Consider the following 14,599-nt stretch of genomic DNA (forward strand, 5'->3'; position numbering starts at 1 on the left):
CGTAGGTAGGTATAGCAGGTACCTTAGTATACCTTAGTATAGCAGGTACACATAGAATACACATTTACAGAGAGAAGATATAGATTTACTATAACCTAGGTAAGGAGGGTTCTTGTAAAAGTCTAGTAAGGAATAACAAATAAGTATACCCCCGTAAGCATGTAAGTAGGTACTTAGATATATGTTATTAAGAATCTAGTGTATTGTCAAGCAATTAAGCTACAATTGATTATATTACTAGCCAAAGATTCATAAGATGAGTATTTCCACGCCGAATCCCTTTCAGGCGCATTTCCAACGTTCTGTAAACATTACCCTACCTACTCTCGTAAGCCTTAAAATATACTAAATATCACATTTCCATCGATCAACATAAGAAATTATTAAATGCTTATTCAAAATCTTACTACCCAGGTTGGGAATCAGGGGACAATTAGATTTGTTTCTAGACCATCAAATCTCATATCAACAAATATGTAGCTAGCTGTTATAATTTTACTTTTTTCTCAAAATGGATGCCATCTGCTTATTCTGGTGGTCCATGGAGGACTGCGCGCGGTCCGCCTGCTGCAGGATGCGGTCGAGTTTGTCCACCTGGCTGGTCACCTGCGCGCCTATGTCCTTCACCGTGGACTTGCTCAGAAGCCCCGCACCCTGGATCTCTTGCATGTTCTCCAAGTCCGACAGAGCGCTGTTTATGTCGCCGCCATTTTGGAACTTAACGGTCGATTTTCCCGCGCTTGCTGACACTGACAGCTCCCTGTCACTTGGTCCCAGACCCGTGTTCACAGACCCTGCGTCTGCGGAGGTCTCGGCTGGGACATAGTCCTTGTCGTAGTTGGTCTGGCCGACGTAGCTTGGCTCGCTGGAGTAAGATAGGTTGTCTTTAGCGGCTAGTTTTACCCGGAAGAAGTTGGTCAAGCTGCCGCACACACCCTAGAACAGATATTTTATAGAGCATGAGTTAGCGGTTAAGCTTTAATAGGTGAAACTATGTAGGTAATACTAACTACTTCCATAAGCATGAATATGCTCATGACAGTAATCCCTTAGACATATCCCTGTTCTCTGCTTAGGGGGAAGTCAAGTCAGACAACCGTATAGCTCAAGGTAGGTTATTTTCTCTATGGGTAGATGTTTTGTTATATTTAGGTTGGTGCTTGTTACCTACTATAATTTTATAAAATTATGACAAAATATTTACCTTCAACTTGTTAATTTTCGTCTGTGTTGAATTCAAAATAGTGTTCAACTCAACAAATCCCCCGCTGGTGGCATTTATGTCTTCACCCAGCATCGCAGTGTTCTGAAGATTATATTTTATATAAATATTAAATAGTCTAACACTTATTATCAGAATTTATAAATATCTTACAGTTACTTACACCATCTAAAGTCTTATAGATAACTACATACCTCAGCACTTTTTATATCCACTTCTTCAAATTCGACAATATCCAAATGTTTGTTTTTGGCCAAAAACTCGTCTTTATCTGGTTTGGGTTGCCCAAATAACTCTGCCCTGAGGCAAGCATCTTCATACGCTTTCAGTGACATCCTTTGACATATACCTACTTAAATGCACTTATTCTAAACACTATGTAGATGTGAATCACGCCTATCTATAATTTTTATCTTAAATTGTACAGTGGTAATTATTTATACCCAGAGCTAGAACAGTGGAACTACACATAGTTGCGTATGTCGAAGTTATTGATTTTCTCTCAGTTTGGCTACGGCTAGACTAGGGTATGAGGGAACTAAGTAGGGATATTAATGCGAATATATTCACAGTAAGTCTAATATTAGTGTTGATCTAATAAAAAACTCTTTACAAGTTTAAATGTGAATTATGAAGCAATACTTACTCAGTTATATGTTTTGTACAGTAAAAGTAATGGTAAACAAACACTTACCAAGTTATTCTCAAAATTCCCGCGCGAAACCAGTGTTGCTACAAGTAAATTTGGCAGCATTCTTACGTCATTCACCATTTTTTTATTTAACTTTATTTAAATTAATTATACATAAATGTCCATTATTATCCAAGTTAAAGAAATAAATAGGTACCTAATATAAACTAAATACCAGATCCTGTTGCAGAAAAATATATTGAACGCATCCGTAACTTTGTCCTAGCCGGGGCATTGACCTTGTGTCCGCCAAAATAAACTGCTGTTGAATGAAAACGAAATTTCATTCAGTTCATGGGAGGTCATTGTCATTGTGATGCTCGGTACAAACTGTAACTTTATTTTGTAGCTGTACTTTTATTAAATCAGCTGTGTTATGTTCTGTTTGAGTAGATGCTTGTAAAGTTAGCGATTACCGCATTAGTGAAGCGCCGAACGCCGTTGTCCTCGAATTTGTTCAGAATATCAAGAGCCACCATGTCGACAGAACGTAAGCAAAATATCGTTTACTTTATAAAATGTATAAGTAATCTTCAAAAAAATACATTAAATTTGTGTAGTTATTAAGTTATTTTAACACAATTCCAAATGTAGGTAGTAATTTAAATAGAACATTAGCATTTATTATTCTTCTTTTTATTAAGTTTTTTACTTTTTAGACCAACCAGTCTCAATTTCTTTAAATAGGTACCTAATACCTACTTACACTTGTACTTACCTTTTTCATAACTAATAATAATAACAAAAGGAAGACCTAATACTGTTGCTATGCTGTTGCTTCTCTACAATAGTGACACCTGACAGAATAGTTGCATCTTTTGAAAGTGCACTCACTTGATTTTTTATCCATAATAATTTTATTAACAAAAGTGCTTGTGATCTATATCTATGACCACTCTCTCCCTGAGCACCCTGTCCAGGAAGGACAGCTCCTTCCTGCAGACTCAGGCACAGGCCAAGAGTGATGGAGATAAAACTCCTACTGAAGGTTTGTGTGCTGTGGACTTTAGTTAGTTCTGTAGAGATACAGCTACAGATCTTATTTAAAATATTCACAGAAGTATTTACAGTTTACACTCTAATATTGCACTCTAATATTCATCAAATATTTTTTATTGGTGTTACTATCCAATAACATTGATAGATAGATAGATAGATAAGTTATTTATTTACTTAACACAACAATGGTTATTTATTTACTTAACACACACAGGTCACATGGCAAGATACTAACATTAACATTGCAATATAACTGGCTCCACCCAAGACAACATACCCATCAAGTATTCTTGATTCCAGAGCCCCTTACCTTGGAGGCACTGAACAAACTGAGAAGCGACTTCTATGCGGACCCCAAGAATGAGCTGGCACAGAATGTGTGCACCCGCTTCGACCCATTCGAGGTGGCCATCAGCCGGAAGAAGGCCGACTCCACACTCCATGTCTATAATATTAAGGTAAATTCATAAGAAACATATACCAAGAAACATATACCAAATAAGGTTTAATAGCAGTTTACCATGAACTGTACATACATTATAATATGAAAGAGTTTACTTACCTCATTTGTAATTCAAGTATTCTTGGCCATTTGCTTCAGTATATGGCATATAAATATAAAGTACTTAGGTACTTAGTACAGATAATTAATATTAAGTATGAATTTTGCGCTCAAAATTGAATTGCATTAAACCTCACCTTCAGAGTATCAATACTTCATTCTGTTTATGTTTAGTGTACAATTGTTAATGTTCAACCTTCCGTCTGGCAGATAGAGTCGGAAGGCAAGCCGGTGACGAACCAGGAGAGCTCCGGCCGCTGCTGGCTGTTCGCGGCGCTCAACTGCATGCGCCTGCCCTTCATGAAGAAGTACGCCATCGAGGAGTTCGAGTTCTCACAGAGGTTCGTAGTCTATTCTATTGTCTGTGGGGGTGTGAGTACCTTCACCTGGCTCTCTCCAGTAGAATTTTGTGCATATAATTTCCAACCACGGCACATCTAGATATGCAGGTTTCATCACAATGCTTTCCTTCACCATAAGAGTGAAAAACATGATTTTCCGGAATAAGATAAATATTGTAAAATCGGTAAAGTAATCGCGCATAAACATAGCATCTCCTTTTTGTGTCTAAACACTTGATGCTATGTTTGTTCTATGTTATCACTATCAGTCAGTTGTAAGTACTTAAGGATCCACTCACTAATACTTTAAGAACATTAAATACAACACCGAGTAACCGACACAGCTATGCTTTTGTACTGAGGTTCTAGATTAGGTTGTAGACTAAACAAAGTGTCTCGTTGCTAGCTGCCGTAGCTGCCCATAGCATAGCAACAGCTAATTTTAATGACGATTTCGTACTGTACAGTAGAAGCGAGGTAATCTGGCGCTAATTCTAGGACAACAGCTTTGGGCTTATGTAAAATTTGAAACAACGGATTTTGGAAAAATATGCAAATTAAATGAAGATTCATTCCAGAAGAACCGTGAAGTGGCGACATAATTCACATAATCATGTAGGGTTAATTTCGCTATAAAATTGGTGCATAAAAATTCTGAAATTACCTACGATAGATCGCTTACCGTAACTACAGACCGCAGTTTTTTTCCGTCCCAACATCATATACTTTACCTTGATGAGGTCTGGCCAGCCGCCCCGGGATGAAACAGCAACGCGATGCCAGCGTGCCATCCGTGTAATATCATGTGGAACTCTGGCTGGCGTCGCGTCGCCGTCTCTCCCTCTGCCCAGACCCTAGCCCTCACACGAGCCCCCTGTATCCCGCAGCTACCTGTTCTTCTGGGACAAGGTGGAGCGCTGCCACTACTGGCTGCAGAACATCGTGCGCACGGCCCGCGCCGGCGAGCCGCTCGACGGACGACTCGTCGGCTTCCTGCTCAAGGTACCACCACCCTGTGTGTATGCAGCTACCTGTTCTGCTGGGACAAGATGTCTTCTCCCTGTGGCCACTTCATCCCACTGTTTTAGTCCGATTAATCAGATGACGAGAAGTCTTTCCGGATGGTCCGATTGTCTAGTAGAACTAGGAGAATAATTTTTCAGTCATTTTCGTCGATGTCGTGAACCTACGAAAAACGTTGTGTTTAATTCTTGTTGTTCGGCTGACAGCAGCCAGTAGGGTAATAGTGGGTGATTTATCTATGGGGTTACTAAGCTATTGCGTCACCGAAGCTCATGGTAGACAGCCAGTAAGCAACCTAAACTCTAAATAGGCACTGAGCTAGAACAAGGACATTCTTTACTTTACTAAGCGTAAATGTTCTTTCCTAATACATAATTACATTCATTCTATTTCTATTATTCTCTTGTTATTGGCAGTAAAATCATAAAGTACACAATACTAGCTATTCACTACCAGTAACTAGTCACGTAAAACCACTAAATATTTGTTCAATGATGCCTTTGTGCAAGTGTTATGTCATCCTATTTACTGACAACTGTAGGTATATAGAAATACCTTATCATGTGATAAAATTATGCAGCTTGTGTGCAACTATTCATAACTTCTATTGGAATAATTAGTCAATTTAATGAAAAAGACTCATTAATGACTGGGAATTTCGAGAAAAACTAGAGGATGTCTGCTTCGTACTTGCAAATCATTAGCCTTTCAAACAGTAACAAACATTTAACTGAGCTACCACCATCAAATTTTGGCCATTACAACATTAGCTTGCTACAAGTGTGAAACATGACGCTATGTATTCCCCCCGGACCCACGACCTCTTGACACAAATGTGAAACGTGACGCCATGCATTTCCTCCAGGACCCGATAAACGACGGCGGTCAGTGGGACATGATCGTGAACCTGGTGAACAAGTACGGCGTGGTGCCGCGCCGCTGCTTCCCCGACGCCTTCAGCTCCCGGCGTTCACTGCACATGAACGCTATACTCAAGACTAAGGTGAGCACTCTGATGGTATAGACGGGTGTACCCTAAAGGAGATTGGTGCCTATTGAACCTGTGTAATGGCTTCCCAGAGGCTTTTCGTTCTAGACTCTCAGCTGTGGCAAATACTATAAATAAATATAAATACTGACATACATAATAGATTTATCTTATCTTGGCCAATACACATTACACATGTCTGTGTTTAACCATAATCATTTGCTGGCGTCTTGTATCAGCGGTAGTGGCCAAAAGCTTTATGGGAAATATAATTGATAGTTATTATGATGTGGTTTACCACAAAAGGAATATTGATTACAAAAGTTATAGGATACTTTCCTACATGCAGTAGATTTACCTACATCTTTCCGAATGGGGAGTAGTTATTAGTTGATTTTCATTAAAATGTTTTGTTTATTTATTTATCAGCACCCAATACTCACCAAAGGGCATAGGCTTCCTTTAAAGAGTATTGTAACCCTCTCCTTGTTTCAAGTCGGCCAAGAGCCAATATAACTCTGTTGTTATCTTTTATTCCAGTTGCGTGAGTACGCCAAGGAGCTGCGTGACCTGGTGGAGGAGAAGGCCACGGATGAGGCTATTCAAGCCGCCATCAGCCGCCAGGTGGCCGTCATCTACAATATTGTCGCCACCTGCCTCGGTAACTACACTTCTTATTCAGCCTGTAGCAGTCCACTGCTGGGCGTAGGCCTCTCATAACACGCCACTGGATGCGATCCGTAGCTTTCCGCATTCAATGTTTATCAGCCTTTTGCAAGACACCCTATCTAGCTGGAAGGCGCCCTATGTAGAGGTACTCGTACTACGGTAACTTCACTACTGAGATATTACTCCAACAACAAGCCGGGAATCGAACCCGGGACCATCGGCTCAGTAGTCAGGGTCACTAACCACTACGCCATTCGGTCGACTACTTCGTCATACTCCAACATTAACAGACAATAATGAGAGTGCTCTGCTGGACATAAACCTCTTCCAAGGAGCAGTGTCCATAGTTCAAAATAGCTGCTGACCATATTCTTAGCTTATCTGTGACAAGCACTAGTGCTGGTATATATTTTTGGAAAGGATAAGCCAGTCAGATTATAGACAGACGTATATAAAGATGCTCCTTTCGTCCACCTGACAAAGACTGACTAAATTCATAACGCTGGTCTTCTGCATTATTCCGCAACGTAGTCTAATTATGTAAACCCCCTATTTCCAGGCACTCCCCCGGAAAAGTTCCAGTTTGAGTTCTACAACAAGGAGAAGGCGTACCACAACTTCGGCATGCTCACTCCACAGCAGTTCTATGAAACGCATGTTAGACCCGTGTTCAACGTGGATGACAAGGTACCTATACACGGTGTTGCATAAGTTGTATACTAAGGTGGGAGGGGAAGGGGTGACTCATGGGTTATTTAACAAATTCTGTTCTACAGTTGAGTCACCCCATTCGGCTTAGTTTACCGCTTTGGCAACATCCAAAATATACAAAATTAATGATTGACAATCAGGTAGACTGATATATTTACTACCAGTAAACTTGAGGTTCAGTTACATAACTATAGAGGGATAAATGAACATTTTAACCAAAATCACCAACCTACTTACTTATTCCAAAATAAGTAATTCCAATCGGTCCATTCATTTAAGGTCCTGGCGGCAGATGTAGTTTGTTGCCGCATGCATGATTCCTAAAAATTTTCCCTTCCCCCTCCTGTCTACTCTTAACCATCAACCCTACAGTAATATGTCAACCTCCGCAGGTGTGCCTGGTGAGCGACCCGCGCGCCTCCAACCCCTTCGGGCGGCTGTACACGCTGCACTGCCTCGGCAACGTGCTGGGCGGGCGCCAGACCGCCTACAACAACCAGCCCATAGACACGCTCATGCAGTACGTACCAACCTGCGTCTATACATATAACCCATACCAGAAGGGCTAGCACGGGGCGCATTTATATTTTGCATCGCGCTCACTCACATCGCGCAGCCTCAAGAGCGAGCGCGACGGAGACCTTTTGTCACGTTTTAATAGCGCACCGTGCTACAGGGATAGGGTCAGGTACTATGTCATATACTATGGAAGTAGGTTATAACCCGCAAGTACATTATAAGTACCTACCGCCCAGTCAAGCAGTCTCGTGCCGCCAACAGCTAAATCTGTAATAGTTATAGAACTTAAAACACAATATGAGTGTTACAAAATGTGCTAAATAACTTTCCTTCTACATTGTGCAATTTACAATGTCTCAAACTATACAATAATTGTGTGTGTTTGTTGCAGGGTGGTGAAGGCGAGCATCTCCGGCAACGAGGCGGTGTGGTTCGGCTGCGAGGTGTCCAAGCGCTTCGAGCGCAAGAACGGACTCGAGGACCTGGACGCGTGAGTACCACCCAGCTACTGCTTCAGAGGTCCTAGTGGGCAGAGGACCTACTGAGAGTCATTGTAATCTAATTGACTTAATGCAAAGAACCTGGCCCCCGTAGAATATAAAAAAACGAAATCATCATCTTCCCGAATCCTCCTTACATCCGGCTCGGAGGACCAAATTATGTTTGTGAATTCTTAGCACTTTGTGTTTGCCTTGTGTCTGGTTGTCGTTTATCTATATATTTGTGTAGATATATCATCTCTCCAACTCTTATATTACAGGCTCTGCCTAGTTCAGGCCGGATTGCCCTATGAGATGTCCCCACATATTTATATATTTATTTGCCTCCTCAGCCACGACTACAAGCTGGTGTTCAACACGGAGGTGCAGGTGGGGCTGGCGAAGGCGGCGCGGCTGCAGTACGGCGACTCCTGCATGACGCACGCCATGGTGTTCACCGCCGTCGGCACCGATGTGAGATACTACCATTTATTATACAGGCATAAATTAATTTATAGTGCAAATAGTTTTTTTTTCACGGACGTCAATATTTTACTATCTACTCGCCGTTCTGAAAGGGTCATTTGTCTTTGCAAGGAGAAGAATGGAAAGAAGAAATTCATATTTTTTTCAAAATCTATTGCCTTTACTCCTACGGCTACAGGATTTGTTATAATATCGCGTTTAGTCCTATTGTATTGAGCATATTACAAACTAACTTTGCCACCAAAAATTACTGAAAACATACTTTATTTATTTTGTACCAATAAACTCTATTTTGTAATTAATTGTATTTGAGTGCCTATAATAAATGTTATGAAGCCTGTTTGGACGTCTCGCATCATCACTCGGCGTACCAAGATCAGAGTTTTTAACTCCAATGTCAAGTCAGTCCTCCTGTACGGGTGCGAGACATGGCTCGTTAAGAATGAAGTAACCAGTAGACTTCAGGTGTTCGTGAACAAATGTCTGAGGCGCATACTGGGGATCTACTGGCCACGAACCATATCTAACGCAAGACTGTGGGAGATGACTGACCAGACACCCATTGACAAGGAGATCCTACTCAGGAAATGGCGCTGGATTGGGCATGTGCTGCGGAGACCAGACAATCACCTGTCCAAACAAGGGTTGAAATGGCAAGCGAAGGGGAAGAGAAGGCCGGGCCGCCCCCGTACCACCTGGAGGCGGTCAGTTGAAAAGGAGGCTGCATCAACTGGTCTCGGCTGGGACGACCTGGAAGCGGCCGCGCAGGATCGGGAGAAGTGGAAATCCTTTCTTCGAGCCCTATGTCCCTGATGAGGGATAAGAGGATTTCATCATCATCATCATCATAATAACTGCCTCTGTGGTCTAGTGGTAGAAGCTTCGCTTCATGACCCAGAGGTCCCGGGTTCGATTCCCGGGTGGGACCATCAATTTGTGTTTCTAAATTGTGGTTCTGAGTTTGGTTAGGACATAGAAGGCTGATCACCTGATGTCCGAAACAGTGAAACGATCCATGCTGTCGGATGGGCATGTAAAGCAGTCGGTCCTGCGCCTAGCTCTCTCCAGTCGTGTCGGTCAATCCGTCCCATTGGGCTATGAGAGTGATGGAACAGAGAGTGCTCCTGTGTACTGCGCACACACTTGGGCACTATAATCTACTCCTGCGTAGATGGCTGATCTCAATTGAGATTGGCCGCCGTAGTCGAAATTCGGCTAGGAGGACATCATCATAATAAATGTTATATGATTTGATTGTGTATGTTGCAGGAGCTGGGCAACCCCACGAAGTTCCGCGTGGAGAACTCGTACGGGGACAAGGAGTACGACAAGGGCTACCTGCTCATGTCCGCCGAGTGGTTCAGAGAGTTCGTGTTCGAGGTATGTACACATTACAAATAACCACAAAATTATAGATAATAGATATACATTTGGCCTTAAGTATACAGCCTGGCAAGCAAGAGTACCTATAGTTTTGCAATGTATAATTTTGTCCCATAAATGTAAGTATACATAACTTCTCTGACATACCTACATATCACAATGTACCTATATGAATTCTAAAAGTACTATGTAACTCCAATAAACCAAACCATCATAACCCCCCCCCCTCTCTTCCCCCACAGGTGGTAGTGGACAAGAAGTACGTCCCGGCGGAGGTGCTCGAGGTGTTCAAGCAGCAGGCGACGGTGCTGCCGGCCTGGGACCCCATGGGCACGCTGGCCTGCCCGCTGTGCGACCGCGAGTGCTAGCGAACTTATACCAGAGAACCTTAGTCCAGCTACCGTACCACCACTGATACATTAGCAATGAACAATCTATAGCAGCGCCGCTCTCCTGTCACATCTGTCAGATGCATATAAGTTACGTCAGATTTGGCAAGCGAGCGACACTGCTAAGGATTGTTTCGGGTGGTGGTAACCCCAAGGGTACTTAACACCATCAGCGGAATCGGATCATGTTCTATTTTCATACTAGTGGGCTATTAGCGTCCGTCCTCTAATCATGTAAAACCGCAAAATCAAGCATATCCTTACGCGTGAATTCTTAATACGACCAATCGCAAGTAAGCAAGGATATTATACCGACTCTTAGATGATTGGACTATGGTTCCACGGTGCTTTCGCAAGATATATAGACAATAATATTGTATAATATATCCAAAAATAGTAATGTGCTAGCTCAGTAATGGTCATGAAATCGAATGTGTAAACAGTATGCACATTCGATTTGTTTGCATTGTGTTTAGTCATTTTGGATCTGTAAATACAGCCTGCGGACACAAATAAATAACTTAGGAGATTGCATTCCAAATTAAGATTGTCATCTTCTGCAATAGATCTATCATAACCTACTAGACAATAGCCAAAAAAATGTTCTTCACTGTGTTTGCCGGCTGTATTGTATTGTACTGGTAGTGTACTTTTATGAGGGGTTACATCCCTGTTTACCATCAAGTGCTCATATTTTAAGAGAATTTAGTGTTATTTTGTAAGTTTTATGTATTTATTTTCTCTACAACAACAGCAAGAAAATTAAGACTGTCAAGCAATAATAAAGAATGTGAATAGTCTCATTTCTATTGTAGGACCTTGAAATTTGAGTGGATTTTTATTTACTTTTTTATCTAAATTGTATTTAAATTAATAAAAGATATAAAATACTTTTCTGGGTGTTTTTATTAACACGTACATACTTAATTACAATTATTTACAGCACCAAACAGAGTTTATCTACAAAATTACAAACACACATTATATGCAGTTTACTTTAATAGTAATTTGTGGAAATTGGAACATGGGACAGTCTATAGGATATGGTTGATAGTCAGTAGAGCAGGGTTTATACAAAGATTATTATTATTAAACACCAAATCTAATTAATTTCTTGCCATTGTACCTACACAACATTTTCAGGAACACAACAGCAATTATGTGGACAGGTGTCTAAGGGTACATAAAATGCTACAACTATAGAAAACTAAATCAAACATTTATGTGTGTATTCTCCATTAAAGGTTATCATAACTTTAATAACAAAACTTGTAACATAAAACAAGACTAGACATCAACCTTTTTGTCACCATCTTCCTTGATCAAATGTGATGTGGAACCTCTCTTTTGTGCCCGCATGTACTTGAGCTTGGCCCACACCCCCTGGCACATCCGCAGCAGCCGCTTGTCCTTGGTGTCTCGAGCGAAGCTCGCCACATGCCTTGTGATATGCCGGGCTAGCTTGAGGTTGCCCTTCTGGGCCCAGGATATGGCAGAGTACAGCTGGCTCCGGGCCGCCAGAGAGTCATCTCCAAGCATCATTGACAGTTTGTACTGTCTCTGCGATATCCTGCCGGCTTCTTCAGCCTGAAAGTAGACCATAATTTAAGGATACTAGTGATTGGATTTCATAAATTTTGATGCAAAGATGTAACAGGTTCTGATTTATAAAATAGACATAGGTTATCAATCTTTTATGTTAAAATACTTACGCAATTCTCAAAATAGTCGCCTAAAGCAGAGTAGGCCCCACCAAGAGTTGATAACCAGGAAAATGCATTCTCTATTTCAACTCGGCTCCACACTATCCTCAATATTCTATCATTCCTGTAACAAGTTCATCAAGGTTATGTAAACATACATAATGTATGCATCCGTGAATAACAGAATTAGTATTTTACACAACAATGCTCACCATGCATAGTCAATAAGTTCTTTGTCCGGAGGATCTAAGATTAGCTTAAAAAATACAGTTTCTGTATCAGGAATGCCGCTGAGTTCTCGTAAATGCGTGAGCACCTTCCATCTGTAGATGTCTGACTGTATGCACTCCCGCAGGAAGGGACGTAGGAAGTGGGCACTCGTCACCAAACGCAGGGGTTTTCTGCCACTCGAGTCATCTTCACTGTTTACGAAGATATCGCAGGAATTGTGCCTTTCAAAACCCAAAGCCTTGTACACTTCTGCATTAGGGAACACGACGTCGTCCTCTGATATGTAGCTAACCGTGTACGGTTCCCCGAAAAGCCGTATTTTGGTGACTAACTGCATAATCGAAGTGTGAAGGTTAGTTGGAAAAATTCACGTGTAACAAGCAATTTTTCACAGTAAATTGTGCTTGAGAGCTGGGAATATCTCAGGTATCTTGGATTTCACGTGAAATTAGCTAGAAAACTTTTTTTTTCTGTTTTGGTAAGATTTTTACTTCAGCGAAATGATTCAAAACAAAACTGAAATATGTAATGTAGGTATGTGACACTGACAGCATGTGCCAATGACAGCTGATATAAACTGTGGTCTGTAATGCAAGCCCCTTATTATTCTGAGATATAAGACCCTAATGGCCACGTTACACGATACGTTTCATGAAGAAAGAAGCAGACAGCAGGAATATTTGAAATCCTCCTCTTGAAAGCCGTGAAGAAAATATTTGATGGAAACCCTTTGTACTGAAATGTCCGTGGACATCGTGCCTAAAGTTTCAATAATACGAATGAATCTGTAAAAACGGATGTGAGAATGAATGAGTAGCATCTGCGTTCTCTATTACAGTTCACAAATTCTTTTATTGGTCAGTTCAAATTCCAACCAATGGAATGACGTAAAATGTTTTCTATGAAAAAATCCTACCGGAAGTCGGCCATTTTGCCTTGTCGAAAGTGACAGGGCCGGTTTACAGAAGAAGAATAATTTTCGGATTATTCTTTCTTCCACAGTTTTGAGACAGAAGTTTATGTAAACGGCCTCAAAATTTCGCGCTACACCATGGCCCGTTACGGTCAAAGACCGGAAAATGCCCTCAAACGGGCTAATGGTATGTACAAAAACCCTATCAATTTACCACGTTGCAAGAGGCTTGTCAACCTTGCTTTCCTATCTTTCCGATTACGTGAATGCTATCACCTATCTTCCACGCCCAAAACTATGTATATGTCCTTATTTCCACCTCAAAACCACAGAAATAACCACCAAAATGTCGATCACAACAAACCGAAACCTAACCAAAAACAAACAACCTCTAACTAATGTTCCCACCATGCAGAGTTCATGGACCTGGACAAGCCAGCCCGGGCCCTGGACACGCTGCAAGAGGTATTCCGCAACAAGAAGTGGGCGTACAACTGGTCGGAGTCGGTGCTGGAGCCCATCATGTTCCGCTACCTCGAGCTGTGCGTGGAGCTGCGGAAGAGCCACATCGCCAAGGAGGGGCTGTTCCAGTACCGGAACATGTTCCAGTCCGTCAATGTGGGCTCGCTCGAGCAGGTCATCAGGTTAGTAGTGGTGTTTTGTAAACAAATGTGTGTTTGTACCTAAAGTTGATGTGTAATGTACAGTAAACTTAGATTAACTTTACAAGCTCCTGATTCCATCGTTTGGATGGTGAATCAAATAGATTGCATTGAATAAAGGTGCTAAAGCAATGCTGTTCCAACTTTTTAAAATAAATAAACCTTTTAATTAATTATGTTTTATATAAATCCCCAGAGGCTACCTCCGTATGGCTGAAGAGCGCACCGAAGCAGCCCGCACCCAGTCGGCGCAGGCCGTCATTGACACCGACGACCTAGACAACCTCGCCACCCCTGAGAGCATCCTGCTGAGTGCCGTGTCTGGGGAGGACGCACAAGACCGTTCCGACAGGACCATCCTTACACCATGGGTAAATTAACTGATTACTTATACATTGTAGATTTACCATGCAAAGGAGTACAGAGTTACTGAAGTATGCCAGTACTGGTTACAGAGAGACTGCTTTAAAAAGCTGTGTCTGTTTTGTTTTGCACCTTGCTGCCTACTGGAGCAGTTAGCTACTGCCACCAATCCTTTCATCACAGTAACAAACCCTAGTCTAGCTAATATGTTTGTCACCTTCATAATAAGAAGAAGGAGGCTGTACACTGCAGAGCAATTTTTTTA

At 41.6% G+C, this 14,599-nt stretch overlaps 4 protein-coding genes across 5 annotated transcripts in view; 2 read left to right on the top strand and 2 right to left on the bottom strand.

The window, feature by feature from the left end:
• Positions 1-35: 35 nt before the first annotated feature.
• On the bottom strand, positions 36-1,679 carry LOC105382657. Its single transcript, XM_011552578.3, has 3 exons — positions 1,417-1,679; positions 1,205-1,306; positions 36-936 (listed from the first exon to the last, which is right to left on the bottom strand). Exons 1-3 carry the CDS (start codon positions 1,555-1,557, stop codon positions 496-498), a joined length of 684 nt encoding a protein of 227 aa, XP_011550880.3. The 5' UTR covers positions 1,558-1,679; the 3' UTR covers positions 36-495.
• Positions 1,680-2,206: 527 nt separating this feature from the next.
• On the top strand, positions 2,207-10,517 carry LOC105382656 (bleomycin hydrolase). Of its 2 annotated transcripts, none has more exons than XM_038118658.2 (12): positions 2,207-2,403; positions 3,213-3,370; positions 3,685-3,815; positions 4,703-4,817; positions 5,704-5,841; positions 6,367-6,487; positions 7,055-7,182; positions 7,599-7,726; positions 8,117-8,215; positions 8,558-8,678; positions 9,960-10,070; positions 10,316-10,517. In XM_038118658.2, exons 1-12 carry the CDS (start codon positions 2,307-2,309, stop codon positions 10,439-10,441), a joined length of 1,473 nt encoding a protein of 490 aa, XP_037974586.2. In that variant the 5' UTR covers positions 2,207-2,306; the 3' UTR covers positions 10,442-10,517. The 2 variants fall into 2 exon arrangements, with proteins under 2 accessions (XP_037974586.2, XP_037974585.2); XM_038118657.2 differs by lacking the exon at positions 2,207-2,403 and adding an exon at positions 2,721-2,901.
• Positions 10,518-11,350: 833 nt separating this feature from the next.
• Positions 11,351-12,931, bottom strand: LOC119693857 (uncharacterized protein F58A4.6). The gene is made up of 3 exons (XM_038118684.2): positions 12,378-12,931; positions 12,175-12,289; positions 11,351-12,049 (listed from the first exon to the last, which is right to left on the bottom strand). The coding sequence occupies exons 1-3, from the start codon at positions 12,731-12,733 to the stop codon at positions 11,750-11,752; spliced, it is 771 nt and encodes a 256-aa protein (XP_037974612.1). The 5' UTR covers positions 12,734-12,931; the 3' UTR covers positions 11,351-11,749.
• Positions 12,932-13,309: 378 nt separating this feature from the next.
• The window catches only part of LOC105397604 (eukaryotic translation initiation factor 3 subunit A), a 30,910-nt gene continuing 29,620 nt past the window's right edge, over positions 13,310-14,599 (top strand). Inside the window, exons 1-3 of the mRNA XM_048626511.1 lie at positions 13,310-13,496; positions 13,725-13,953; positions 14,168-14,342. Coding sequence (XP_048482468.1) covers positions 13,448-13,496; positions 13,725-13,953; positions 14,168-14,342 — 453 coding nt within the window. The 5' untranslated portion in view covers positions 13,310-13,447. The remainder of the gene's footprint in view (positions 13,497-13,724; positions 13,954-14,167; positions 14,343-14,599) is intronic.

This window comes from Plutella xylostella, chromosome 16 (genome assembly GCF_932276165.1).
Source record: "Plutella xylostella chromosome 16, ilPluXylo3.1, whole genome shotgun sequence".
Classification (NCBI taxonomy): Eukaryota; Metazoa; Arthropoda; class Insecta; order Lepidoptera; family Plutellidae; genus Plutella; species Plutella xylostella.

Bases quoted from the DNA above. Each gene is read 5' to 3' on its own strand.
- LOC105382657 (XM_011552578.3), bottom strand. From the start codon at position 1,557: ATGTCACTGAAAGCGTATGAAGATGCTTGCCTCAGGGCAGAGTTATTT. The intron at 1,307-1,416 runs GTATGTAGTTAT...TATAATCTTCAG, and splicing joins TGGATATAAAAAGTGCTGAG to AACACTGCGATGCTGGGTGA. The intron at 937-1,204 runs GTAAATATTTTG...TATCTGTTCTAG, and splicing joins CGAAAATTAACAAGTTGAAG to GGTGTGTGCGGCAGCTTGAC.
- LOC105382656 (XM_038118657.2), top strand. From the start codon at position 2,802: ATGACCACTCTCTCCCTGAGCACCCTGTCCAGGAAGGACAGCTCCTTC. The intron at 3,371-3,684 runs GTAAATTCATAA...TCCGTCTGGCAG, and splicing joins TCCATGTCTATAATATTAAG to ATAGAGTCGGAAGGCAAGCC. The intron at 4,818-5,703 runs GTACCACCACCC...CATTTCCTCCAG, and splicing joins TCGTCGGCTTCCTGCTCAAG to GACCCGATAAACGACGGCGG.
- LOC119693857 (XM_038118684.2), bottom strand. From the start codon at position 12,733: ATGCAGTTAGTCACCAAAATACGGCTTTTCGGGGAACCGTACACGGTT. The intron at 12,290-12,377 runs GTGAGCATTGTT...AACTTGTTACAG, and splicing joins GAACTTATTGACTATGCATG to GAATGATAGAATATTGAGGA. The intron at 12,050-12,174 runs GTAAGTATTTTA...GTCTACTTTCAG, and splicing joins GCGACTATTTTGAGAATTGC to GCTGAAGAAGCCGGCAGGAT.